The 26,767-nt window shown below is 36.0% G+C and overlaps 1 protein-coding gene across 2 annotated transcripts in view; it reads right to left on the bottom strand.

Annotated features, from left to right (window-relative positions):
* Positions 1–3,832: 3,832 nt before the first annotated feature.
* LOC136029176 (ATP-binding cassette sub-family C member 10-like) overlaps positions 3,833–26,767 on the bottom strand; it is a 33,598-nt gene continuing 10,663 nt past the window's right edge. The window contains exons 4-6 of one of the 2 annotated variants that reach the window (XM_065707294.1): positions 21,322–21,461; positions 15,030–15,183; positions 3,833–4,009 (exon numbers count right to left, since the gene is read on the bottom strand). In XM_065707294.1, coding sequence (XP_065563366.1) covers positions 15,069–15,183; positions 21,322–21,461 — 255 coding nt within the window. In that variant the 3' untranslated portion in view covers positions 3,833–4,009; positions 15,030–15,068. Of the gene's footprint in view, positions 4,010–14,181; positions 15,184–21,321; positions 21,462–26,767 lie in introns of those variants that run through there. The other variant, XM_065707293.1, reaches the window with a different exon arrangement.

The following is a 26,767-nucleotide window of genomic DNA, read 5'->3' as shown; positions in this document are numbered from 1 at the left end:
TTTTAATTCTTCCAAGAGCCCCAACCGTGTAGCGGAAAGGATACAATATCCGTGGAGACCAGTGCAATATATATTTTTTTTTAGCTAATGCAGAGCAAAACAGCTTAGCAAACTAATTGCCGGCACCGTAGCCGGGCATTGAGGAACGAACACTGTAATAGTCTATTCCATGACCCAATTGTCGTGGTCTAAGAGTAGCAACATAGCAATCAATATGAGGACCAACAAAATATTTTTTATGTTAGCCATCTCGTTATTGAATGGGTCAAAAATGACATGTAATCGCAGTCAACTCTTTTGTTATTGCTAGAGCACCGCTCAATCCACTTCCTAATGTGAACTGACAGAGTTCCAAAGACGGAGTGTTGGCTGGAATATATTGAAGGTGCATTATGTTGCAGTCGTAATTGTGTTCATGAGTAGTTTTTCCTTCAAGAATACGCAGAAGGGGGACAGCGGTGTTAACAACTCTCGATGTATCGACAAAGAATGCATAAAAAAAATAAAATTGCCAAATAAAAAATCCCGTCGGATAGTCTGCAAAAATAACTCGTTCCATACTAATGATGCTTCCGGCACTTTTACCCTCGATTATAGTCCGTTTAAAACCAAGAATATCTCTTGATTTACCGTTGAGATGAATCATTTCATTCTCTATGGGAGAGAAAATGTAGATCTTGGACGGTTCCACTGAATAGTTAAATTGAAAGATACCTATTTTAAGTGAGATGCGGGTACATATCAGTGTAAAGTGATTTTACCCATTCCTCTTCCTTGCCATATATTGGCGAATCGTTTTTTCAAAGTTTTATGTTATATGTACGATCTTTTCTCAGGATATCATATTTATTTTTAAGAAAACAATCAACAAGAGCAACTTCATACTTTCCTTTAAATTTGATAGTGAGGAAAATTTTTGTCCAAAAATCACTAGTGTTATTCAAATCATCACAGAGGGGATCAGAGATATTGAACATGAACATCACATAAGAGTCATTAGGCACTGTGAACGTCTTCAACGGCAATCCAAGAATCAAAATCAGACTTGTATCCTAGCCAGCGAAAAAACAACTGTGGCTTACCCCTGCGAGTTCAATTTTTTAGTACCCCTTCAATTTGATACATTCCGTTGTTTTTAAATTTTTGCAATTCATACTCGTAAGACCAGCCAAGAATCTCTTCATTGTTCATATCACGTAGACTATACGTAAGAGGTTTAGTGCCCCAAACTTTTGACACTTTAAAAGTTCAGTGGATCATAATTTTTCTCCTTTTCAAAAATATTAGTAGCTCGATTAATTCGGACTGCATCACCAACGTTAAATTTCTTCTTTTTCACTTGCCTCCTTCATTAGAATATTGTTTAAGAAAAATGTCAAGTGTATTTTTACTATGATGAACTTCAAGAGTACTAAGATCGGACAGCCATCGATAAGGACGTCGATTACAAATCAACATGATTTCATCCAAATCTTGAATAAAAACAGCAGTATCAAAAGCCGAATTGCTCTTATCGAACGCTCAGCCAATGCCAGCTTTATCGGACTATGACTATGATAATTGTTGTATTATTTTTTTTTCCAATAAAACCTTTTTTGTATGTGAATTGACAAATTCACAACTCCGATCTTTTTGAACTTTTCTATATAAACCCTCTTCAAATATAAATTCATGGGCTCTACAACTTCATCATCTCTCTTTTAACGCAATGGAACGACATATATATAGTGACTAAAAACATTGATTGGAAGTAAAATATACTTGTACGGGTCATCGTGACGTCTTTGAATCTCATCTAGAATTAGAAGATCTGCTTGTAATATATGCACTGGGTAAAAGGCTTTAGTTCTTCGATAATGATTACAGCTAACTGTTTTATTTTGATGAAGAGTATAACTGGTTTCATTTTGTAAAGACGCTTTCACCAACTTCTTTTCACCTCCAGAGACTCGGGCAAGTTTGGTGGGAGAGTTTAAACTCCCCCATTCACCAGTATTTTTAAAAACATGTTTCAAACCTTGAACCATTTTGAATATAAACACAATGTGAAGTGATCGCTAAGCTTTTGAATACTTATAGGTGATGCACTGATATTAAGACGCCTTCGTTTGATGCTTTTTAAATCATCAACCCCCTTTGGATTTAAAAACATCTTTTTATATTTCTTCATATTCCCATAATCATTTTAAAATATGTTTATTCCCATTAAGACTTTTTGGGAAATTTGATAACTTAAAAATTTATACAAGTGACTATCAAATGATTCAAGTCTTTTATGATTTGCAATTGAATCTGATGCCAAATAAACTAAATTTTAACTCTTGCAGTAGATTAGACCTTCACTCTTTATGACATCAGTTAGTATATGTTAATTTTCATTTAGATAGGTTAAGAGTCTTTTACTTTGCTTACGATATGGCTGAATAACGCATTAGGTCTATAACACTAGATAAAGCTTTAGATAAAACTTTTTCTTCCCGTTTTGGCGCTTTCAAAGTTTCAGAACTTGGAGGTGGATTTCGATCAGTGACATTTACTTTGAGTGGTCTTTTGTGGTAGGGTTTATCCCTATCAACCCGTCAAAGGGCATTTTGAAGCAAAATTAATTTTCCATCATCGGATTTTGTTTCATTGTTAATAAATTTACTCATACTATCCTAAAAGTGCTCTTTTGGTGAAAGAGCGAGTTCAATTGGCGTCAATTTGTAAGGCTTAGTCATCTAGAGAATAGTGTTTGCGAATCCTGCGATCATTTGCAGTAACAAGGAAAAGAGACTACTACCCGCTTGAAGAAGCCGTTTTCTTTTAAAATATTCAATTCAATTGACCTGTAACTACGAATTAAGGATTTAAGAGCCAAAAATTATCCCATAAATGGGCCCCCAAAATGAGCATTCACATCGATAGCCCATTCACTACCAGTTAGGAATTTAAGAGCCTGAAATTACCACATAAATGTTGGTAGTGTGCCCCTCCTTTACACCTCATCTATTACAATTTTCTAGCGAGTCTTAAAAACGCACAGGGAGGGAGATGCTGTGTTCATTGCTGCTTCTTCTGTCCCGAAAAAATCTGCCAGCAAATCATCAATCCATTCAAGCACTTATTTTATATCCTGAAGAAAGAGTTCCAATGGTTATTCAATAAAATATTTATGCTTTTAACTGTAAAAGAATTTATATTAGACTGAAAAAGAATATTAATCTAAGGAGCCAGAGGCTCTCGAATCCACCTTCTTAGAGGTAAAATTAAAACACCAACTTTTAAACACTAGAATGCAGGATCGGTCAACAAAAATATCTCTGGGTCAATCTAAAAATGCCTTATTTTCAAGATGCTACTAATGACTAGAAGAAATATTTACCTTGGCAAAATACATTAAGTTTATATTGTTTAAGCATGGTGAAAAATTCATCAAAGCTCCCCTCAAAACTAACGTTAGGAGTCCATGATTAGGATCCTCAAAACTCTCTCTTAGAGACAACAGTAAAACGCTAAGTTTTTAACATTAGAATGCAGGATGTCAAAAATAATTTATTTTCAAAACACTACTATTCGCTAAAGGAACGGATTATTTTTAGCTATTTTTTAGAAGGTTGTGAGGGTTCTCAACCCCCATCAAAACCATCGATAGGGCCTGCCTTTACTAACCCAAAAGGAATGTCTTATTTTTAGATATTTCTCTCTTAGGAGCGAAGGGTCTTCAAAACTATGAGATGATACCCTTTATTAGGCCGAAAGGACTACACATTAGGTAGAAAAAATAATAAGTTTTTCACCGGTAATAAATAGGCTTTTCAAGAAATGTCAATGAATCTAGTTACTGTTGGATTGCCAGCTCGATCTTACTTGTTGTGCATGAAAGGCCTCGAAACTTTATTGCCATTGGGTTTTGGAGTCGATGGGAAGTATTCTCGCCCTGTAATGGACTGCATCTTGGGTAATAGGCAGTTTGGAGACAGCTCCCATCCTCATCCTTTTATTGGGGGAGGGCAAGCTCAGGATTTTCCTTAAAAAGAAATCAAATCTTAGTTTTTCATGCAATACTTTTCATAAAAAGGACATATATGGTTAAAATACATGGAAATATGTGATCATTTAAGAAGACTTAAGAATTTAGCCTTCAGAATTAACACCATCGACCCCCTCTCCCCCTACCTTAACGGGGTTAACACATAGGTAAAACGCCGTAATGATACGGGACTATGGGAGCAAATGATGTGTAACCCCTTTGCTCTAAGTGAAATTTAAACTTCGAAAGAGATTAAAGGCGCCATCACCTCAACCTTAGTAAAGGGGGGCTAGTCTAAAATGGGGTATTTAATAGAAAACTTTCATCAGCGATTATCACAGACTGTAAATATTTTCTTTACGTATCTATTCTTCCTATAATCTAGCAAAGGAAAAAACATTCTTCATACTTGAGCTGTGTTAGTTTTATACAAGAGAGTGTAAATGTAATAGAAGAAGATTCTGAAAAAATGAATAAATTCGATTTTAAGAATCATTGCAAAATCGAAAATGACTTCAAAATGACTACATAGCTCCTATTAAGAGAGGAAAGGGTGTCATATAATAATTCATATTTTATAGTCAAATTTTCCTTGTTTTACCTATCTTTATTTACTATAAGGAAAGAATATTATCCGCCCCTTTCATTTAGCACATAGATAAGTAATATTTTTCGGAGTATTACACGCTAATATTAAATTTAACCATCGTCTCTTAATTTTAGCGAAAATAATACGCTTTTTCCATTGAAACGTCATTCTCTTCTCATAAATTGAATTTAGCGGACACTACATATGATATAAGCACCCCTTGTTCATGGTTAACTAACGACTAACAACTTGTTTGCCCTCCTTAGCGAATAGCAGTTGATCGCTTAAAATGGAACTTCGAAAAAAAAAATCAAGGATATGTTTAACCAGAACTTTCCAATTTGATAAGCAAAATCATTTCTAAATTGCGATTCGCTAGTAGTATCAATGTTCAACTTTACCAGAGAATGGGACTCTCCCCCTATGCAAGATCGGATGTTCGCCGGAAGCTAACCCTTACCCGAATGGTGGTGTAGTTAAGGTTTTTAAACACGTCTGTCATCCTACACAATTTGAGCCCGATAGAGGAATAGCGGAAAAAGTAGTTTAATATGGGACATGAATTTAGTGATAAAAATAAAGCTATTATACCCCCGATAAAACTTTTTTATGAGGGTATGGGGGTTAGGGTTTTACTTCTTGGTCTAATATAGGGAAATATATTTGCTCAAATTTGGTTATACCCATCTCTTTTTGGTGGGGGGGGGGGGGTAAAAACAAAGAGGCTTACCTATTTGTATCTTTGAGACATATCCGTTTTTAAATCAAATAATATATTCAAAATCTAATACAAGGCTGATTTTTGAATTTCCATTCTAGAATAAGCTTTTATACCCCCTGGGATAAAGAGAATTACTCGGCTCGGTTCTGCTCGTAGAAAATGGCGGAAAATCCTTTGTTTACACAACAACAAAAGGCTAAATGTGTGAAGCATAAAAATATTCAGAAAATTCGAGTGATGAAGAATCGGAATCATGTCCTTATTGGGGCCCTGAAGGTTTTTTCCTGGCCCTCGCAAAATTTTAAAGAAAAAACACTATTATGTAACATTTCAATAACTGAACAAACCTTACTTCGTAACAACCAAAGAAAACATTCCCTATTACGGAAAATCTAAAGAAATTCTGAAGTAAACATGCTCCGGCCATCGCAGGTTTTTTAGACACTCAAAGAAAAAACACTCTTTTGCATAAGAGGCCCCTATATCTTTTAGAAAAACATTCCCTATTACGTAACATTCACCCGCGTCTGGAAGAAAATTAATTATACCTGTGTCTTTGGGGAATCGTCGTTAAAACTATTCATAATCTTAAATCGTTAAAGGGAGAAAAGCGTAGCGGCTATTGGTCATTCTAAAATATCTGAGGTGACACTACTTCTCTTCAGTTTTCCAGTTCCAGAGTTCATAATGCTGTGAGGCAGCCCATTCGTTTCTGAAAATGTCTACAGTCCATAAAACATATTTTGTAAGTACCATTGTATTTTTAAATTTTATTTAGCTGAATTGGTTCATCTTAGGCTTCGTAAAATTATGTATATCGATGTATATTCCTATTAACTATTGGGGATAAGGTTCATTGGATCTTTCTGTGAAGGAGTGGAGTGCCTAAAAGTTTAAAAGTGAATTTTAGGGGAACATTTACTTACACTCCGTAAGAGGCTGTTCAAATAAATATGGAAGGAGGGATGGGGGTATTTACCCCCTAAGATTTTTCCTGAGGATATTTTTTTCACTCAGCCTGAAATATGAGTGCTTTTGGATGACATCTCTTCTTTTACAGCAGAGATCATTTAAGTGTAGCATACATTTCATATTCATATGCTTACCTGGATAGATGTTGGCGGGCATCCCTGTAACAAGTCTTTTTCGAAGAACTCACATTGAAAACCATGAAAATGATGACCTTATATATTCATTTCGATATTTTAGAGATGATTACTTTCATTTCTTTGTCCTCGGGGATATTTTAAGAGACGTACAAAAACGGATGTGTTAAATGAATGAGTGTTGAGGGGGGGGGAAGAGCGCAAGCCTCGCTCAGTACTATTTTCAATATTCATCTAGCATCTGACCTTTGAACACCATGAGATTTATCTTTCGGGCTATTAATCTTCTGGTATTAAGAAAATTAGAAGAAATGGTTAGACGAAGACTAGTCTCTCCAGAATACAGATTAAAAGTGTTTTATAACTCAGGTAAATATGAGGGGTTCATCTCAGGCAGGAACTGTAAAGTGTGCAAAAATTGATGCAACTAATTGGACTGACAGCTGCTTTTGTCCTGACTATTCTCAAAGAAGACTTCATTCTTACAGCCAAAACCTACAAATTCGCCCATTCTACCTTCCCCTAATACCTCCCGTTTTCTTAATTCAAGAGCTAGAATGCTTACTACCCTCAAGAAGTTTAATGATGAATCACCATTGCCCCTCCTGTCACAGAAGAAGATCCCTTTTTCCCATAACTCTATCATGAAGAGGCATTTCCCCCTTTGGAAGTTTACAGTCAGACTGAGGGCAGGACCACTTTTTTTGCTGACCCTTCTTCTACTCTTGGCAAAAGCCAGTGGGAACTCACACCCCTGCTCACGTAAGGTATCAGTCAGACCGAACCAAACTCAAGACTTTCAAGTTATGACTCACCATATCAGAATCCCCTTGTAAGACATTTTGGGTGTCAAACAGATATGGTCCTTTTAAATAGGAAAAAAGAAACGTTATTTTAAATAAAAATATTGCTTCTAGTAGCGCAATTTACAGAAATCTAAGAAAAACTCATGTTGTCATTCTTTTACAATGTGTGTAGACGTCAATGGCCGAGGGAGGGACAAGTTCAAGTACATTACAGGGATACCCAATCACATTTTCTAAAACTTAAAAGCCGAAAGTTTATTAGAAGATTTGGAAAAAGGTATTTACATTAGCTATCGAATGGACTTTACCAATTGGGACGAGCCCGTTTACGTGGAGCGAGTGAAACACCAGGCCCCAGATAAATTATTATTATTAAAATCCGAGACGGGGAGCAACTTGATTTCTAATGGTGTCCCTGCAGGTTCGAAGGTGTAGTGTGTGCAAGCATTTGTCTTTTTGTCTATAAAAATTGTTTTTAATTATTTACTCGCCCCCGCCCATTACCGGCCTGGGGGGTGGGGTGGGGGAGATCCGACCTTCCACCTGCCACCACCAGTGGCCACAAGGCCCTTATGAGGGTGTGGGGACCGCTTTCTAAGTATTAATTCTAAGTAGTTAGTAATTTTTAAAACAATTTTATAGTGCCTTTATTTTAATAAAAAAAACATGCATTATTCTTAAACTTTATGGTTTTCGAGCATAGAAAATTATTATTTATTCAATGGATAGAAGCATTCTACAGTTAGTAGTATTTTGACATTGGGGTGAGTTTGTAAAAATTTAAAACCCATTCAGATCGTTTCTTTGTGGGCCATCAATGTCTGGTAAAACGACTCTCATAAAAATAAATCGTAATAAACTATTTTTCGAGAATCCAATAACTTCTACTATTGCAACAGCATCTGACAAGAATCCTATATTAAATTAAAGACTATTGCAACAGACACGAAATTCATACAGGGACACTTAAAATTTTTAATATAATTGAACCAAAATCTTAGTTGATTATTGACGATTTAGCTGAATCCATTGAAGAATGGTCTAAGGAAATGTTACAACTGTTCACTGTCTGTTCTCATTATGAAAAGATTTCCATAGCCGTAGTTCCACACAATCTCTTTCATCAAAGAAAGTTTAAGAAGACACCTGCTTTGAATTGTACGTACTATATCATCTATAGCTTTTTTCATGATTCAAGTTCACTCATAACTTTAAACAGACAAATTTATCCCGGTGAACCGAAAGTTCTACTCTCGATATACAATCAGACTACGAATAAACCCTACGGTTATATTCTACTGGACCTCAATGAGAACACACCCGAGGATTCACGTGTAATCACTGATACTTTTGAGATGAAATTAACGTATGTCTTCCAGTGAACAGCAAAAAAAGGTCGTTAGTTGCCATCGTAACACTGAAGAAACTACATAGAAACAGATATTTATTCTCCGTCCTAGGTATTCAAAACCACGGCTTAGGAAGGCCATACTCAAACATGGTGTTGACAGAGAATTCATTAATCTCATATCAGAGCTTTATTTGATTTTAACTGAAGGTAGCGTTCAACCGTCATTATTAGTTAAGGAACAGACAACCCAACATCGTTCACTTGTACACGCCGTAGCAGCAGCAGCCAAAAATAAAGGAAACAATTTTAAAAGAAAACAGCTTCTTCAAGCGGGTGGTAACTTCAGTACACTTTTACTGACGATAGTTTTAGGATTTGTAAAAAGTTTTGTGTAGAAAAAAGGTCAAACTCTACAAATTGACTCCAATAGAACTCGCCCTTTCGCCAAAGGAAAATTTCGAGGACAATCTCAATAAATTCATTAACAATGAGACAACTGCCGATGATGAAATTTTTTGCTTCAGAATGGACTATGACGAGTTGTTAGATATAAACCTTATCGTGAAAGACCATTTAATGTAAATATCACTGGTAATAAAAGGGAAATGACTCAAAATTCTGAAAAATCACTGCCACCACTACCAAAAGAAGAATCATCATTGTTTAAAGTTTTGACAAGTGTTGCAGACCTAATGCCTCATTCTTATCGTGAGCAATGTAACAGACTGTTGACCTATCTCGAAAAATGAAATTGTTCAAATTGATGGTACTGTGAATCAAGTTATAATCTACAGCAAGACCCAAAATCTACTTAATTTGATATTAGATTTGATAACCAATCGCAAAAGAATTATTTCATTTGACAGTCATTTGGATAAATTTTTAAACTCGTCAAACTTCTTAAAAAGTCTTATTGATAATAAACACATTTTAAAACGATTAATTGAATTTCGTTAAATTTCAAAAGATGGTTTTAAATCATATTTTTAAAAATACTTTTGGAATATACTGGCACTCCAAGTGGCAACGATCTGAAGAGAATTGGGGGACTAAAGCGAAGTCGTCTCAACATCACAGCATGACCCTCATCTGTTAGTACACAAAAGGGCAGTGGACACTTCACATCGTGTTTACGTTCAAAATGGTACAGGATATTTAACCTTCTAGTAGCGGCTATGTTTATAACTTGATTTTGTTGTTTTGAAATTAATAACTTTTCTCTCTCTCTCTAAAAAAAAATTGACAATAATCCTTAGATATAATCCCTCGATCGAAATTCACAACCATTTGAGAATGGTACAACCGATAAAAAGTTCGCAAAAAGTCAAGAGATCATTGAATTGGACTTGTCTGGTACTCAATATATGAGTATTGTCCGAACGGGCACTGTACGTTTAGAGTGTACACCATTGACGGAGAGTGTAGCATCTAGTCTTACTAAATCAATTTGAAACATAATGGGAAATTAGCCCCGACAGTAGTGTTCTATTAAACTTGGAACCATAACAAAAATCAAAAAATTGATGTATTTAACTTGGATCCATCCATGTCCAAATACGAATCGTATTGCACACCCTCAGATTTCCTTGAAAATATTCATAGTGCTAGCAATACCATTATCATTGTTAATAATAGTCCGTCGATTGTGCAGACGAGCCACTGGCTATGCATCTTTCAAACTGTGAAGAATATAGAATATTTTGATCCTCTTGGTCTACCTTACACCAAAAACTTCCTTGAAAGAAGTGGGAAATCTGTTGTTAGAAATCAGAAGCGAGTACAAGATTTATCAATCAAAACCTGTGGTTTTCATGCGTTACCATCTTTTATTTTTCGACGTTGTCACTATACTTGCAAGGAATTTCTTGTAGACAATCCTCGATTGAGCGACTTCATGGTAGAAAATACCCTGTCCTACCTGTATAACATTGATTTCAGTGCCCTAAGAAAAGTGTTTTAATAACGTATGTAAATTTGTTTATTGATAAAAATATATGTACAATAAAGTGTTTTGTCTTCATCTTTTAGATTTTTTCTTCTTCGTCATTTAGGTGGTCATCGAAAACGGCTAGTGATGGCAGATCCTTGTGATTCAACTTGTACTGATCTTGGTGTGCAAGGTCAGGGTCACATTTTCTACAATATAATGTAATTTAATTTTTATTACATTTCTTTGTGAAGTCAATGATACTTTTCTGATTCATATGGTAAAATGCATATGTTTCAATTTGCTTATTTGAAGTAATGTCACGCACGGTATTATCATATGAAGAATCACTTTCTGTAACAGCCAAATAAAATCAGTAGTTTTATTATCATGTTGTCCTCGCAACGATGACGTAGAAACCATACTCTCTAGTTGTTTCGATAATTGAAACCTGTTTCAAATTCTTCTTCCCCAAACCATTCCAATCCATGACGATACCAATCCCTTGAAAATAAACATAAATCACGTTTAGATCACGTAATTATACAATATTTTTTATTATCAGAAAAATATAACAACAGAATAATATACTTTTTCGCTCTTTTTCACGAGGTGAGTCAATCTTTTGTTTTCAATGTGCTTCGTGATTGCATTCAATCCATGTGTAGTCTGGATATATGCATTATATTCACTTTTGCAACGAAATATAATTGTTCTTCCAACTTAAATTTTTCAAAGATATAAAATCTTTGACCAAACATCTCATCCCACTCAAATGTTAGTCGACAATCTTTTCCAATTTCAACTGCTACAATGAGGGGTCTTGTCCTCACACCATCACTGTCAACTCCTTCAAGTTGCAATAGAGTAAAACCACTCATTTTTAAACATAAGAATGTTTTTCGAGTTTGAATCAATGTGAACTAATCAAATGTGTTTGGAACTGTAATAATAAGTAACTCTCCATCAAACTTTTATGTCCATGATCACATGATGCTCGCCAGATGGGCATTGTGCGCTTGTATGGTGGGAGTAGTGGCCAGTAGGAACTGTTCTGTTATTCCACATCATGAATAATTACGCAATACTAGATGTTCGACAGACCAGATGCAATGGGATTACTGGCTGGTAATATTCATTGAGCACCGTGGCGGTAGTGGCCGGTAACATTCGTTGAAGCTTCATGTGGGTACTGGCCGGTAATATTCGTTGAGGCCCCTTGAGGGGTACTGGGTGGTAATAACCGTTGACCCCATATTACTTTCACTCTTATCACTTTTCTTGTAAAGGGGTTTAATTAAAGTTTTCCCAAAATAGTCCATTTTAAAAATCGTGTTCATAATCAGTAATTTATCTCTAATAGCACAACCACCATTTTTAAGAAACTCATTTACCATAATAACAATACCTGAGGCCTTATAATTTTTCAATCCTTTTATTCTGTCGCTAATTTTTCCTCACAAAATTAATCTTCCTCCACATCCAAGGTGCCACAAACTTTTTCATTTTCCTATCTCTTCCTGTAACTCTATCCCAATTTAGTTCACTCTCAAAATTTCAAAATTGGCAGTATGAATGGAGGCTTTGCCCATTTCTATTTAAGTCTTTTCTTATCACTAATCGCGACCTCGTTCTTATCTTAAACAAGTCCAGATTGACTACTCCCTCTCAATTTATTAACATGCCAGTACACTATTCAATATCTAACTGTATCTTCCATATCCTTGGCAATTTTATCCGTGACCTCCACTCCACAAACTCCTTAGTTCATATTTTAATGCTTTCTCCACTTTCTTTATATTGTTCTTATTCTTATATGATCTATCACTCAACAATTCTTGAACAAGCCCCTCCTCCAGTCTATTAGACGTAAAGCATTTTCACTAATAGTAGCACATGGTTACCGCTGAAGCAACAATCGAACCATTCACAGCTTTAAACATCCGTGCTTTAAGCAGTGAACATGGACTAGATGGTATCCCATATGAAACAGGAATAAATTGTTGGTATTTGTATAGCGCAGGGTTACCGCTAGAGCAACGGTCTAACAATTCACGGCTTGAAGCCAACCGTGCTTTAATCAGCAAACATGGGCTATAAAGTGTCTCATATGAAAAAAGGACTATATTGTTGATATGTGTGTAATGGAAGGTTACCGCTAGAGCAACAGTCTAACCCTTCAGGAATTGCAAGCATCCGTGCTTCAAGCGGTGAAGATGGGATCTAGCTGTGTTTCCAACTTTTTTTCCTCAGACGCCATTTTCTTCTGGAAAAGAGTGAAAAGAAACTATTTTTGCCTCAAGAAAAGCAGTGGTCCCGGAAACATGTGCAGGACGGGGACCAACACATCTTCTCAAGTCTACACCGAAGCGCTTAAGCCGGCTTAGAACCGGACAGCAAAAACTCCCTGGGACCTCCAGTATGAAGGGAGGCTTTGTGCAATCCTGGGCCCATTTTGATCACAATAAGGATTCCTCCAGAAGTCATTAAGTATTTATGCCAACAAATATTATACTACTACGAGGTGGCCATTCATAATAGAAAACTTAGCTAAGAAAGGGTTATTGCAGTCCAAAAAAGCCCACCAAACGAAACGAAATCCAGAAAAATCATCCACGAATTCAAATTTATCGCAACTGCTGTGTTGTTTACTAGTTTATAACTTCATCGAGGGTTCACTCCTTAAGGTCATGCAACACTGTTTGCAGTCACGGTTCCATTTAAGCCCAATCTTGAAAGGCCCACCCTGACATCACTGTGAAGCCACGCAAGTAGGATTTCCGTTTTAGGGATAGGGATGGAGGAAGGCGCTTATGATGTAACGGAGACCCCAAATCCTCTCGCAACTTTGGAGCAGCTCCAAACTTTTATATCCAACCTATTCCTGTTAAAGTGTTCATTCCAATTTACATGGAAGAAGAACGGCAAAGGATATGGGGAAGCATGGAATCAAATGAGAAGTTTGAAATCACCTAGACTTAGATTAAGCTGATGATTTTAGTGTCCCACATAGAAATGTTAGCAAAATGAATGAGTTTTTAGAGGTTTTGAATGGTTCTATCCTGCTTTTTAAGGTAATAATGAGAAAACACGGTTGAATGGCTAGAACAAGCTCTGCGGATGACATATTGACAAAGTTCGTCCTTTTCGCCCAACCATATAGGGCCAAACAAAAAGCAGGTCGTTTCCAAATGGGGGGGGGGGAGAAGGTCGTAAACAAGGACTTAATGAAAATGCGAGCTTCATAGAAGAGTATAACGAGAGAGGCTTTGCACAGATTGAGATAAAGGAGGAGCGTGCGTAGCTGTGTTGACCTCCAGCAGCTTCTTGCTTCAGCAAGTTGTTGTTAGTAGTAGTAATCAAACCATAATGAAAGTTTTAAATAAGTGCATTACTTCACTTGAAACAAATTAAGTTTCAGCTACGTTGGGATATCGATACGTTAAAATAAAAATTCGAGTCCACACAATTATAAACGTAAGAGCGGGCAATAAAATGACAAATAATGAAAAAAGTTGGGTAGTTGTGTAGTTGGGACAACCGTGAATTTTCTTAGGTTCCGTAGAAGGGGGTGCGGAACAAAAACCTAACCCCTTTTCACCCTGTAAAGGCGTTTGAACCAAGCCCTTAGAGTTGATTCATCTAATCCATCTTTGATTTGGTCAATAATACAGACGTATATCGTTTATTAAAAAATGTATCGCTAAAAATAACAGATAGAAAGCAAAAACAAGAGTAATATACTTATATGCTATATAAACAACTCAAAGGGACGTCTTAATTATATTAAGAAATTGAAGCGAAACCTAATAAGACTAAAGCCTTAGAAGCTCAATGCACCAAGGACATCAAAATAAAAGCTTTTTTGGGCCCTGGACACATCTTGTGTCTCTTCCTTACTGAAAACCAAGATTCCCTAAGATTTTTCTTCTGATCATTCCTAATTATAAAGTTTCTAGGGCAGTGTAGCATTTTCGTCAGTGATGCAATAAAAAAACCATAAAAATAAATATTTGAAACTATTAAGTTAAATTTGACGACGCTTTTCATCTGCAAGAATTCAAATATTAACACTATCTTGATTCTAAAAGACAACTGTAGCTCCTAAAGATAGCTATACCTTCTTAATCTGTTTGGTACCAGCTTTTTTCTAGCTTTTCTTGCTGATTTTTTGCTTACGTTCCTTATTTCTAAATTTGGCCCCCACAGCTACAGAAAGTGCCTGACTAGATAAGTAACTTTTTCCTCAAAAATTGATTTCCCGATTATTCCTAATTTCTTAAGATGCATGTGGTTGTGTAACTTAACACTTGTCCAATCCAAGTGATCAGATTCTCTTTTCGCTGTCCTTGGTGATTTGAACTTATCGAATCTATGTAAAAGCGTTACGACAACATGAACGAACATATTATCTAAAATTGTAGCAGAACCAAAGACAAACTTTTAAGATAAGAAGAAAACGACCGGTAGGGAACGCATATATTTTTAATCTTTACGAAAAGGAACTCTAAAGGTACCTGTACACAGCAAATGCTTAAAGAAGAAATAAAAGAAACTTATGAAGATATCCCTGCTTCAGAGGCCAGGGCGGCAAATTCAGATTCAGGATTAGCTAATAAATTAGCTGGGGTGTCAAATTCTTTGATTATTCCATTTCCCATAACCATCACTCTGAAAAAAAAAAATCAATTATAGGACGATTGATATGGAAGCACAGACAAAGACATATACATACACAGGCCTACACGGCACAAACACACATACAGTGACACGGACACACAAAAACACGTGACACAAACACGACACGCGTACAAACAAACACGAAATACAGAAAACGCGATGCAGACACGTAAAAAAATACATGAACCAAATAGATGCATTGCTAAAAATAATTCAAAAGAAGTTTCTACAAAAAACACTGAAAAAAGAAAAGTATGAAACGATATTAAAGCCTAAGATAAACATAGATAAAGTAACATAATAAACCAAGCTTAAAATTCACCCTTCCTTTATAAAATAATTATTTTATTCTTCGAAATGGTTAAAATTGAATAATTAAAACCAAATAGGAAAATATATTCAAATAAATAAATTACATCAACCTCAAAACGGACAGAAATTACTATGAATCAATAAACAAAACCCAAGACAGACAGAAGTTGAAATAAATAATCGGAATTATCTTAAAACGAACATAAACTGTCACAAATAAAAGGGGAATCGCAACCCCTCAAACCCTCGAAGGTTAGAATGAATACTGGAGTTAAGTGAAAACAATGTGTTATTTATTTGTCACGTTCATAAAAAGAAAATCAAATCTTACTAATAAAGCTTACAGGAAACTGAAGAGCGACACCTTGAAATAAATAAATTCATGGGTTTCATTTTCGTTTTACCAGTAAAAAATCCCTTTTTTACACGGTTTTGAGTATAGAAGATTGATACCTAATAATCGCTTAAAAGTTCGATTGGTAACTTTCAAGCGAGCGTTTTGTTTGTTGAAACACGGTTTTGAATTTCTGAATCGATAAATGATTCGCCAATTGGTTTTCCAAATTCTCTAGAAAAATTAATTTAAAAGCAAGAAATATTATTGAAAATTTATAGGGCTTTATGCAAGAGTAATGAAATTAAATTGATTTTTTTTTTCAAATATGTTCATATGTAAAAAAAAACAAAACAAAGAAAAACAAAAAAATTCCTGGAAGTGTTAGTGGTTTTTCATTGTTCGAAGTTATAACAAAACTAGAAAAACTACTGAAGATACAATTTTAATCTAAGAAAACTTATAATTTTAATTAGTATAAAGCGCAATAGGCATTCTAATCTTCGAGAGCATACAACCGGGAAACACAAGGCCAAAAAAATTATTTATTTGTGAATCTTTTATATATATAGCCCATACATTGCTTTAAACGACTGAAATAAAAATAATTTTGCACAGAACCAAGAATTCATGAATTTGGATAAAAGGACGATATTTCCTTAGTCTTAACACCATAAACCTACTTTTCTTCTTTTCGTTTTTCTACGAACACTTTTAGAGTACATTTTATGTTGTTACTATAAATTCCTTGCCTAAGGGGTAGGCCCCCTCCCTTGATTGGAATATCCAAATAGCTAACAACATGGAAAGAGGGATTGCTTCTCGGTGAGGGGTCGTGGCGGGAAAAGATATTGAAGTTTAGCAAATATAACACTCGAACTTTACTTAGCTTCATAATTTTCCGTCAGTCAAAGGCAAGAGGCTTACAGATTCCACGTTTTCCTAAGTTTTGTGCTAACTAGTAAGCTTTGAAGGTCAAGGCAAATTCAAGAACAGATCTGGAAGTCATTCAAATTTTTGCGAATTTGAAGTAGATTATGCAAAGCGCAAATCAAAGCATGCAACAGTGTAAGTTTTCACAAGAGTTGCAAAGTCTTTAAAGATGCAAGTTCTTTTCAAATGAAACCAATGAGCGACAATAAACTTAAAACGAACATGAACTAGTTTACTTAGTTTACTCCTATCTCAACGAAATTTTATACTTATCGTCGCCTGAAAGCAGAATTGGCGTAAGTGAAGGACACAAAATTTCGAGAAAAATGCAGTTGAATGATTGCAACCTTGCAGAACGGAAATGGTTAGAGTAAAAAATGCGAAAAAATTATATGTTGAAAAGCATGGCATTATAAAGGGAAGGTGAAAACTTCCAAGCAGTGAGAATTTTCGGCATAATAGATTGCCAAAATACTGTTACGTCCATTGGGGTTAAATAGTTGGTCAACTTGTCAGATACGTCCAAACCGGTTCAAGCATGTTAAACACCAGACATGCGACTTACGGTAAAACTGACCTGTAAAGCATGAATACAAACTGAGTAAAACTTTTAAAAGATATAATATAAGTGATAAATGGATACAAATTTTTTTTTAAGAAACGGGTACAGTTAAATTTCATAATTATGCCTTTCATTTTTTCCACTACCTTGATGTTTGACAGCTTTCTCTTCGGGGCAGCTCTCAACTCTGGCGTTCGTGGAACTGGGTGGTTTACTTGATATATATTTGACAGTTCCACAATTTGTTCTTAAAGCAAGCCCTGGCAAGTTCTTTTTGAAGAATTCTCGGCAGTAATTTACATCGACAACCGGCATGAATCACATGGGAGGCTCTATTTCTTTTACCTTATCTTCTGGCAAGTTCAGGACCCAAATGACAGGCTTTGGAACCTCGAGATTCACAACTACCCTTACTTCTGAGATCCCTTTCTCCTTGACTCCCTGAAAGGTGTAATTTGGACAACTTTACAATGATCATCTGCAAAACACTCTAAGTACCATGTCTTTTACAGAAATTCCGGCAGATTTAGAGATATTTGACCTTTGAGAAAGGCACTTCTGAATATGTTTTATAGATTTTCAAGCATGCCTGGAAATTCAGAAAATGTGATGGCTGCAATTAAATGATCACGCATGGATTCTGACGCTTTACTTTGACCCTTTTTTGGCTAGGTCTAAAGGCGAGTACACTTCCTGGTTCTTAAGTGCCCTCTCAATAACACTGTGTATCGCATCTACTTTGAATAAGAGTGTCCTGACTGAAAATATTTCATAATCATTCTCTCAGCCTGTGGATTTTTGAACAGGATGTTCTGCATTTTATAGCTCATGATGAAGTTTCTATTTTGCGGAACACATGAATCTGACCATGTTATTAACTTCCTAATATCAGGAAATATCCGAGAAATTTTATCGAGAATAGTTGCCAAAGCTGTTGCATTGTTTGTTTAAGTTTTCCAAATCTTTTCTTCTAAAAGGTACACGCGATTGCGCAGATACCTCATAAAGTCCTCTGTTAAAAGCGCATGTCTGATACGTCAATTACGCTTCCAACAGAATAAAATAACTTAAGTTACGTCAAAACGACTTCCACTCGTAGCGTTATATGTGAGTGAAATACACTAAAACGGAGTCCAGATTCCGAAATTAAATCGTGTTGATCACTAAAACAGAGTTCAGATTCAGAAAATAGATGGTACTGATAACTCAATTTCGCTTAGAGGAGCCTAAAACGTCAATCCCGCTTCCAGACGACGTAATGTTTGAAAAGTGTTTTGTTGAAAGCATTTTGCAGTCAGATATAAGTATTTTATTTACCAATGCCTTTTAAAGCAATTGAACTGACAATTTTACTATCTGAAATGAACACAAATAAATAAATCTTTCCATTCTCAAACCATAAAATGGACACAACTCTTTACATGTGTAATAGTATCCATGTTTGGAGCATTAAAAATAAAACTCACTGAAAGTTTTCATTCCTGAAAGTTTAAAGCTCATAAAACAAACGAAATACAGTTAAAACTAAAGGAAATAAAGAGGGATACAGTTTTTTTTAGCCATTTAGGGAGGCTCATGCCACCAACACAAAAATTTGGTTCCAGATTAGGGTTCCCATCATCCAGGAGCTTTCAGGTAAAATGTTACAGCTGTTCGAGAAAAAGAAAAATTTGGCCCGTGTTTGGGGCCCAAACTCAAACCTAACTTTTTGTATGCATAGGGTTTCTTTGATCCAGGAACTTACAAATGTAATTTAAAGCCATCCATAAAAAAAAATGTGCATATATTTTTTTGGGTCCCGACCAAAATAATAATGAAAAAAAAAATCTGGACCCTCAAACTAACATTCTTTTCATACAATAAGGTCTCCCTGGCCAAGCAAATCAGAGCTTAAAGCAAATCAGATTATATAATTTCGGGCACAATTTTTGAAATCCCATGCCCCGTAATACCTCCCATGCAAAGTAACGAATTTTTTCCATATTAGGGTCCTATTACCAAAGAGATGTGCATATCTGGTCTTCAAGCAGCTTGGAAAAAAAAATTTAAGGCCCTTTTTTTTCAACCCAATTTTTGGGCGAATCATTTTTTTCACATTTTGGCTACCGTGGCTGAACATTTATGCATACACTTTTCAACTCAATCCAATACAAACCAGGCAATCAAACAGATTACCAATAAATCTAGAAAGGAGCTCATTAAAACAAGATTTCCTTATAATTTTTAGATATAATCTCATCCTCATCAATAGTTGTAAGTGAAATTTTAATGATATACCTGTTAACATAGCAACTGACAACTATTTGTTGCCTTTATTTATTTTATTATTTCCTATGATACATGCAGCTCTACGAGACATTCTCTCTATGGATTATCAAAAATCACGTTGTGAGCTCTTTGTCCCTTCGTCAGCATTTAAAGGTTTGACCTGACTCATTTTACATCAGGATTGCAACGTCAGTTTCTGGATCCGGCAATCCATTTTTTTTTTCTTCTATTCAATACCTTTATCACAGTTAGATTTGATCTTATCTCAGATGTACTATTTACCGCACAATTGTTAGTTCAGATCCACTAAAATATTAAAGACTTTAAACATTGCTGCCCAAAAGGATTGAACACTCCAACCCATTATACCATATTGTACACAAGTGCAGCTGAAATAAGATACCAGTAGAGTGGAATTATTAAACTCACAGTTGAGACACAAGCAAAACTTTTCTCTGATATGAAATTATCTGTTTTTTGTTGTTTTTTTTTTCGTTGAGAAAGGTTTCCGGATGTGAAACCAAAATATTTGGACTTTATTGTTTTATTTTTGAAGTTTTGCATGTTCTTACATACTTCTGAATTTTCATTTTCATCATAAATTATTCCGAAATACGATTATATTTAGCCCCTTCCTTTTTTTACTTTAATTTTTACAAAAAAATCATTTCGTATTTTTTAATCCAATTTTACATTCGTTTGAGCGTGTTTTTTCTTGACCACTAGGTTTGTTTTACCATATACTCCAATATTTTAATTCATTTAACAATCTCTCATGACGCCCTTAAACTAATGGACGGACTTTGACAAATAAAATAAAATACATTTTTTTTCAAGGAAATATCATCAGGGTGACACAAAGATTCGGCAATAGAACTGCAACACTTCCATCAAAACATACAAAATAAATCTAAAATTTTATAAGAGCACTTTTTCGACATTAAGAGTAATAAAGTAGAAGCAAAGAAATAAAATCGGACTTTATTACCTTTCTTTAATGGTATAACACCATTCTTCTTTTGTAATATTTTCATCAAAGTTTCCAATGAAAAATAACATAGTTTATATAATGTGGAAGTTAGACAATTTTAGAGGTCAATAGCCAGAAATATAAGCCCACCCAATTCTTGAATGAACTCTTGCACGGTTTGGACAGAATATTTTCGTTATATCCTTTAGTTGAGCAACAAAATTTCAATTTTATGAAATTATCTTTTATCTCTCTTGGCAATTATTTTGGAAATAAAGAACATTCTTCGGATACTAATTTTTAGCTCTGGTACCAGTATTGGGGGTTTGGGGTGGGGGTGCTAAAAACTATTCACGTCCACTTTGTCTGGATTTTGTAACTTCGCAAGACGTCCCATATTTACAATAGGCCTCAAGTAAAAAAAAAAGGGAGAAAAAAAAGAAGGGTTGGGGCAATCATCTTGATCCAACATCCTTTTCGAGGGTTTTCGGGGTTATCTTTCAAAATTCCTCTATATTTATTTTCGTATTAAACTTTTAACATCAAGATTAATCGAAAGAATAGTTATTATTCCTAAATCGGCTTCAAATGGTAATTTTCTCAGAAAACCTTTTTCACTTTTTGATTTTTCAGTATAAATTTTTTGCTAGAGGATATTCACCCCCTGTTTCCCTAGATATTACAAAATTGCAAGACGAACCATATTTACAATAAGCCCAAGTTTCAAAATGAGGAAAAAGCAAAGAATACCTGTCTGAGTCTAAAACAGTGTGTAGCCTATGGGCTACAGTGAAGACAGTTGAATTATGAAACACTGAGCGCAAAGCATGTTGAATAAATCGATCAGTTTCTCCGTCACAATTAGCCGTGGCCTCATCAACACAGATTATCTATAACGATAAAAACAGAAAACATATAAGTAACTGCAGGGACATAGTTACTTTCGGTAACAACAGACAAAAGTTGACTTGCTGTCGTAAAAGCCAACAAATTGTTCCAACAATAATCCTTTGAATATCTAACACTGTTTAATGGTTGATCCGATTCACAAACAGAAAGTTATCTTATATTATCAATCTTTTGGATACATTTTGCTCACAATAAAAATATCAACATGAATCTGTTCAGTGAGTAAAAACGAAAGTTATTCCCAGTAGATTGACTGAAATCAAACAGAGATTTATATTGACAAATAAAATCTGCTGATAATACAGGCTCTCGCCCTATTCCCGATGCTTAGAGATTTTTTTTTACCTTCCTATAATTGCTTATGTGTCCCATATAATTAACCTTTTTTTAATATAATTTGCTTAAATTTTCAAAACATAATTCTCACAGATTCTTTTTGAAAATGTACATCTTCCGAAAACAGATTCCTGCATAGCTATCATACTGACTAATGCATGAACATGCCATCCCCCCCCCCCTACAGCATCCCTCCTCTATTTTAGAGATTCAAAATTCTTATCGTTACTGGTTTAGTCTTCAGATCTTATCTAAACTAACACGAATTAAATTTGCTCTTTAATATTATTCTTTTATCAAATTCTACTTTAGTCATTACAAAAAAACTAAATAGTTCATCTTGCACTTTGTCGAATCATGTACACCGAAACCAATCATTGCTATGACACACACAGGGGCAAACACAAAAAACATCCAGACAAAGTGTAGTCTCTATTGTAAGAGTTACAAGTTATTGCCATCGCTAAGAATGTTAAAAATAATTTTGCCAATGATAGTTAATTCTGACACAATTAAAACTAAAAGAACAGCTTATAGTTTTAGTACAGCTAATTAGTGGAACGACAAATATCCTGTTGCTATTCTGGTTTAAAATAAAGGTCGTAAAATATTTCAAAAGAACCCACCCAGTGCAAGAGCAATTTGACGTAATCTGGCATGTACTAAAGTAAGACGTGTATGCAGAAAAGATAAAGAGACTGGTTGGACTAATTACAGCCCTAGCATTTGCTTTAGGAGTTAAAGATTCACTATTTCGTTAGTCAGCTCAATGGAAGTAAGCAGCCAATTGATGATCGCAAATATGATTGCCTCTTGAGTGGCTCTCGAACTGACATTGACGTTAAGGATACAAATTTTAATGACTTTGTTAAAAGAAAACAGCATACAGATTCTCATCCTTCCAACATTTTGTGCCTCATACTTCTTTATATAAAAGTGACCTTATGAAGCCTTTATTTCGGCATTAACTACATTTCTTAAACCTCTTACTATTAAGTCTACATGAGGGTCGTGATGGTATTTATATTTAGTTGGTTTATAAATCCCCTAAAAAGCTGTATGATGTTCTCCTTAGCTCTTGGAACCCTATTTGGACACACCATGTGTTCTCAGTTGCTTGGGAGATCACCCTTGTCTTTCTTATCCTGAAAACTTCTATTTCTTCTAGCAGCCTCAGCTACCACCCGCTTCTTTAGGTTTATCCTGCCATCATGAAAATCCTCGAAAGGATGATCCATTCCAGAATTTTGACAGCCTATAAAAGCAGAACTTTCAGGAATAGATCTAGAATGTATCTATACGGTTTGAAATACATCCTAGAGGCCTTATCAGATACTTGTCCTCACTTTTCCCTTGAAATCTACGTTTCTCTTGTTCTCTTCCCCCCCCCCCCCAATTCTCTCTCTCTGCTTTAATTCTTTTAGCCCTATCCTCTCTCTCGCATAATGATCTCAACAACAGTCTTCTGGCTTTTTGCTTTTTTAATTCACAAGTTTTCTTGACTAGAATGGATTTAGCTAGTAATTTTGATCAAATGTTGATTTATCATGTTCTTTCTTCTTCTTTTTTTTGTGCGTGGACAAAATTGACAAATGAGACCGCACTATGAAGAGTACTTTACGTTGGTATACACAAGTAATCATACATCTCATATAGGGGAATACCAATAGGAAAATATATATATGTTTTTTTAGCTGAATCAAACAATTCATGGTAACGAACTGTAGTAAGGAGCGACCCGGCTCAATAGTAAATGAAACTTTTAAAAACGGAATTTTGATACCAATAGATGGTATCAAAATTCGATTTCAATATTTTATTATTAAATAAATATATTCGCAAATTTGATGGCAGGCCGTTAAGCCTCTACAAAACAAAAATCTTAATTTGCATTTCTTCTAAATTTGCATAAGGAGAAAATGTCACTTGAATAATATTCATCAACTTCCTTCTTGAATGTCCGTAGGTTTGTGGAGCAGATTACTCTTTCTGGTAAGTTGTTCCAATGCTGAACAACTCGGTTGTTGAAAGTCCATCGGCCCATGTCCTTGTAAAAACGTTCCATACTCACTTTGTACTGATGTCCTCGGAGATGATTTTTATTGAACTGCACGATTCTCTGGGCTGGTACGTTATCATAGGCTCCATTGCAGAGCTTGCACATTTCAATAAGATCACCACGATGGAATCTATAGGCGAGGGTTGGGATTTCAAGCTTTCTAAGCCGCTCTTCGTAGGGAAGGAAGCGTAACCTGGGAGAGAATTTAGTTATCCTCCTCTGAACATTTTCAAGAGCATCTATGTCCTTGTTGTAGTATGGTCTTGTAGAACAATGTCCATATTCAAGAATCGGGCGGACAAGGGACTTATAGAGCGTAGCAAGCATTTTGTCGTCCTCGCACGAGAAGTTTCTTCTGATCATACCAGCAACTTTGGAAGCCTTCTTGACGACAGCTTCATAGTGGCTACTGAAGTTCAGTTCAGAATCCACTAAGATGCCTAGGTCTCTTTCTTCTCTACTTAGAGTGAGTGCAGCAGAACCAAGAAAGTATGAGGACGAAAAGTTTTGTGGACCCAGAGTGAGGATATGACTTTTCTGGGTATTGATTTCCATGATCCACTTCTTCATCCAGTCATCGATTCGTTGGAGATCCGCCTGCAGGTGGTGAATGTCTTCACATGACGAGATGAGGCGATAGAGCTTTGTGTCGTCCGCGTAGAGAAGGATGTCAGATTTGATGCCCTCAACTAGGTCGTTGATGTAGAGATTAAACAGAAGGGGGCCGAGAATTGACCCCTGGGGTACTCCGCTAAGAACTTCTTCTTCGATATTGCTGAGACAACCTTCTACGCACACAACTTGCTTTCTGCCAGTTAAGAAGTCCGTAATCCATTGAAGAAGACTGAATGAGGACCCGGATGAGGAGAGACCGTATTTCCTGAGCTTCTTGACGAGACGCTTATGGGGAACTTTGTCAAAGGCTTTCTTGAGATCCAAGTATATGAGATCAATCTGGAACCCCTTGTCAATGTTTTTCTTCCAATCATCTGTAGCACAAAGCAGTTGGATCTCTGCAGATCGTTCCTTAAGAAAACCAAACTGCTTTTCGGTAAGTATTTTTTCTCATTTTAAGTGTTCTAGGGTGTGGTCTGCAATGAGAGACTCAATTACTTTACACGTAATACAAGTGAGGCTTATCGGTCTGTAGTTTGATGGGTCTTCTCGTTTCCCACCTTTGTATATTGGGACGACAATAGCTTTTTTCCAAATAGCGGGAAGCTCACCGAGTTCAAGAGACTTTCTGTAAATGTAGACTAGTGGCTCTGTTATTACCGTTGCAAGTTCTTTGAGCAGTTTTGGATGTAGATTGTCTGGGCCTGTGGACTTGCTTGGGTTAAGTTCTCTGAGTTTCTTTAGAACATCGCTATGTTTGATCTCTATTGGTCTTATCAATTCGCTTATACCCTGAATTGGTTCCTCGCGGCTAAAGTGGTCTTCGTTCTCAGGTTCCTGAGTAAAAACAGAAGAGAACTGGCTGTTGAGAAAATTTGCCTTGTCCGTGGGGTCGTGTACCAGCTTTTGTTTCACGGGATCGTAAAGAGATGAGACTCCACCTTTGTTTTTCCTTTTGCTGTTCACGTATTTCCAGAAACTTTTTGGGTTTTCTTTCAAGGAGAAAGCTAATTTACGTTCTCTAAGCTTTCCTTCTCTTCATGTTGCTTTTCGAACCCTGTTGCGGAGCCTCTTGAATGTTTTCTCTCGGTCGTTACTTTGTCGATTACTTTTGTAGTCTCTCCATGCTTTTTGTTTTGATTTAATCAGTTCAATATTGGCTTTAGGTAATGCAACACGGGTGTATTTATTGTGCATAGGAATAAATTGTTCTTCCATTGAGGCTACAATCTTAGTGAACCTTGTGTAAATGGTGTCTAACGACTCCAACCCACTGAATTCTTCAATCCAGTTGACATCCGAAAGCTCTCTTCTCATAGCAACGTAATCTCCCTTGTAGTAGTTACGTTTCGGTGCAGCACGTGTCCTCAAAACCTCCGTTTCCAAGCTAAACACAATTACCGAGTTATCCGATTTACCGATTGGTGACAACTGCTTAATATCTGATACCAGGTCTCCATCGCTTACCAGTAACAAATCAAGGATACTTGGTGTGTCAGATCCCCGCATCCTTGTTGGCTCAGATATTAGCTGCTCTAGAAAGTGTTCGTTAATAACGTCCAGGAATTTACTCGTCAAGCTTGCGGTAGATTCCGTGGTGTATCGCCTATTCCAGTCTATCTTAGGGAGATTGAAATCTCCTATAATAGCAAGCTTTTGGTTGGTATTCTTAGCGAATGCTGCTATTTGCGAGAACAGAGCTTCGTCAGATGTGTTAGTGTTTTTGGGGCTACGATAACAGGTCCCAAGAACAGTGTCACTGGTCGTTTTAGACTTAATGCAGGTCCACAGACTTTCTTTGGGCTCAATCGTGTCGGTTGACATCGATATTGGATGCACGTTGATGCCTTTTCGACAATAGCAGACTATCCCTCTACCTGTATTCTCTTCCAGATTTTGTTCATACAGATAATAATCTTCGATACTGAGCTCTGCGACGGTAGGTAAGTATCTGTAGTTTTATAGCTTTGGATGGTGCTTTCCGTTGGAACAGGAGCTGGGAGCGAAGGACTGGGTGCATTTAACTGGAGCGCTTCCCTCAGTTTTAGCTGCAGGAACGATACGTTTCTTTTGTTGCAGCTCTCGCATTCGTATTTGAAAAGACATGAATCAGGATCTAGGCTCTTAATTGTTAGGAATAGATCGGCGTTTAATTGTCTACATCCCGCGTGCTCGTATTCACCACAGAAAAAGCATTTGATGGCCGTGGAATTTTCTGTCGGTAGATGACAGTAGCTGCATAGTTCATTTGCAGCGCTGAGCTCGACCGCTTCAGGT

Source organism: Artemia franciscana, chromosome 7 (assembly GCF_032884065.1).
Source record: "Artemia franciscana chromosome 7, ASM3288406v1, whole genome shotgun sequence".
Lineage (NCBI taxonomy): Eukaryota > Metazoa > Arthropoda > Branchiopoda > Anostraca > Artemiidae > Artemia > Artemia franciscana.
Note: the sequence above shows the minus strand (reverse complement) of the source record. Positions and strands in the feature narration are given on the sequence as shown.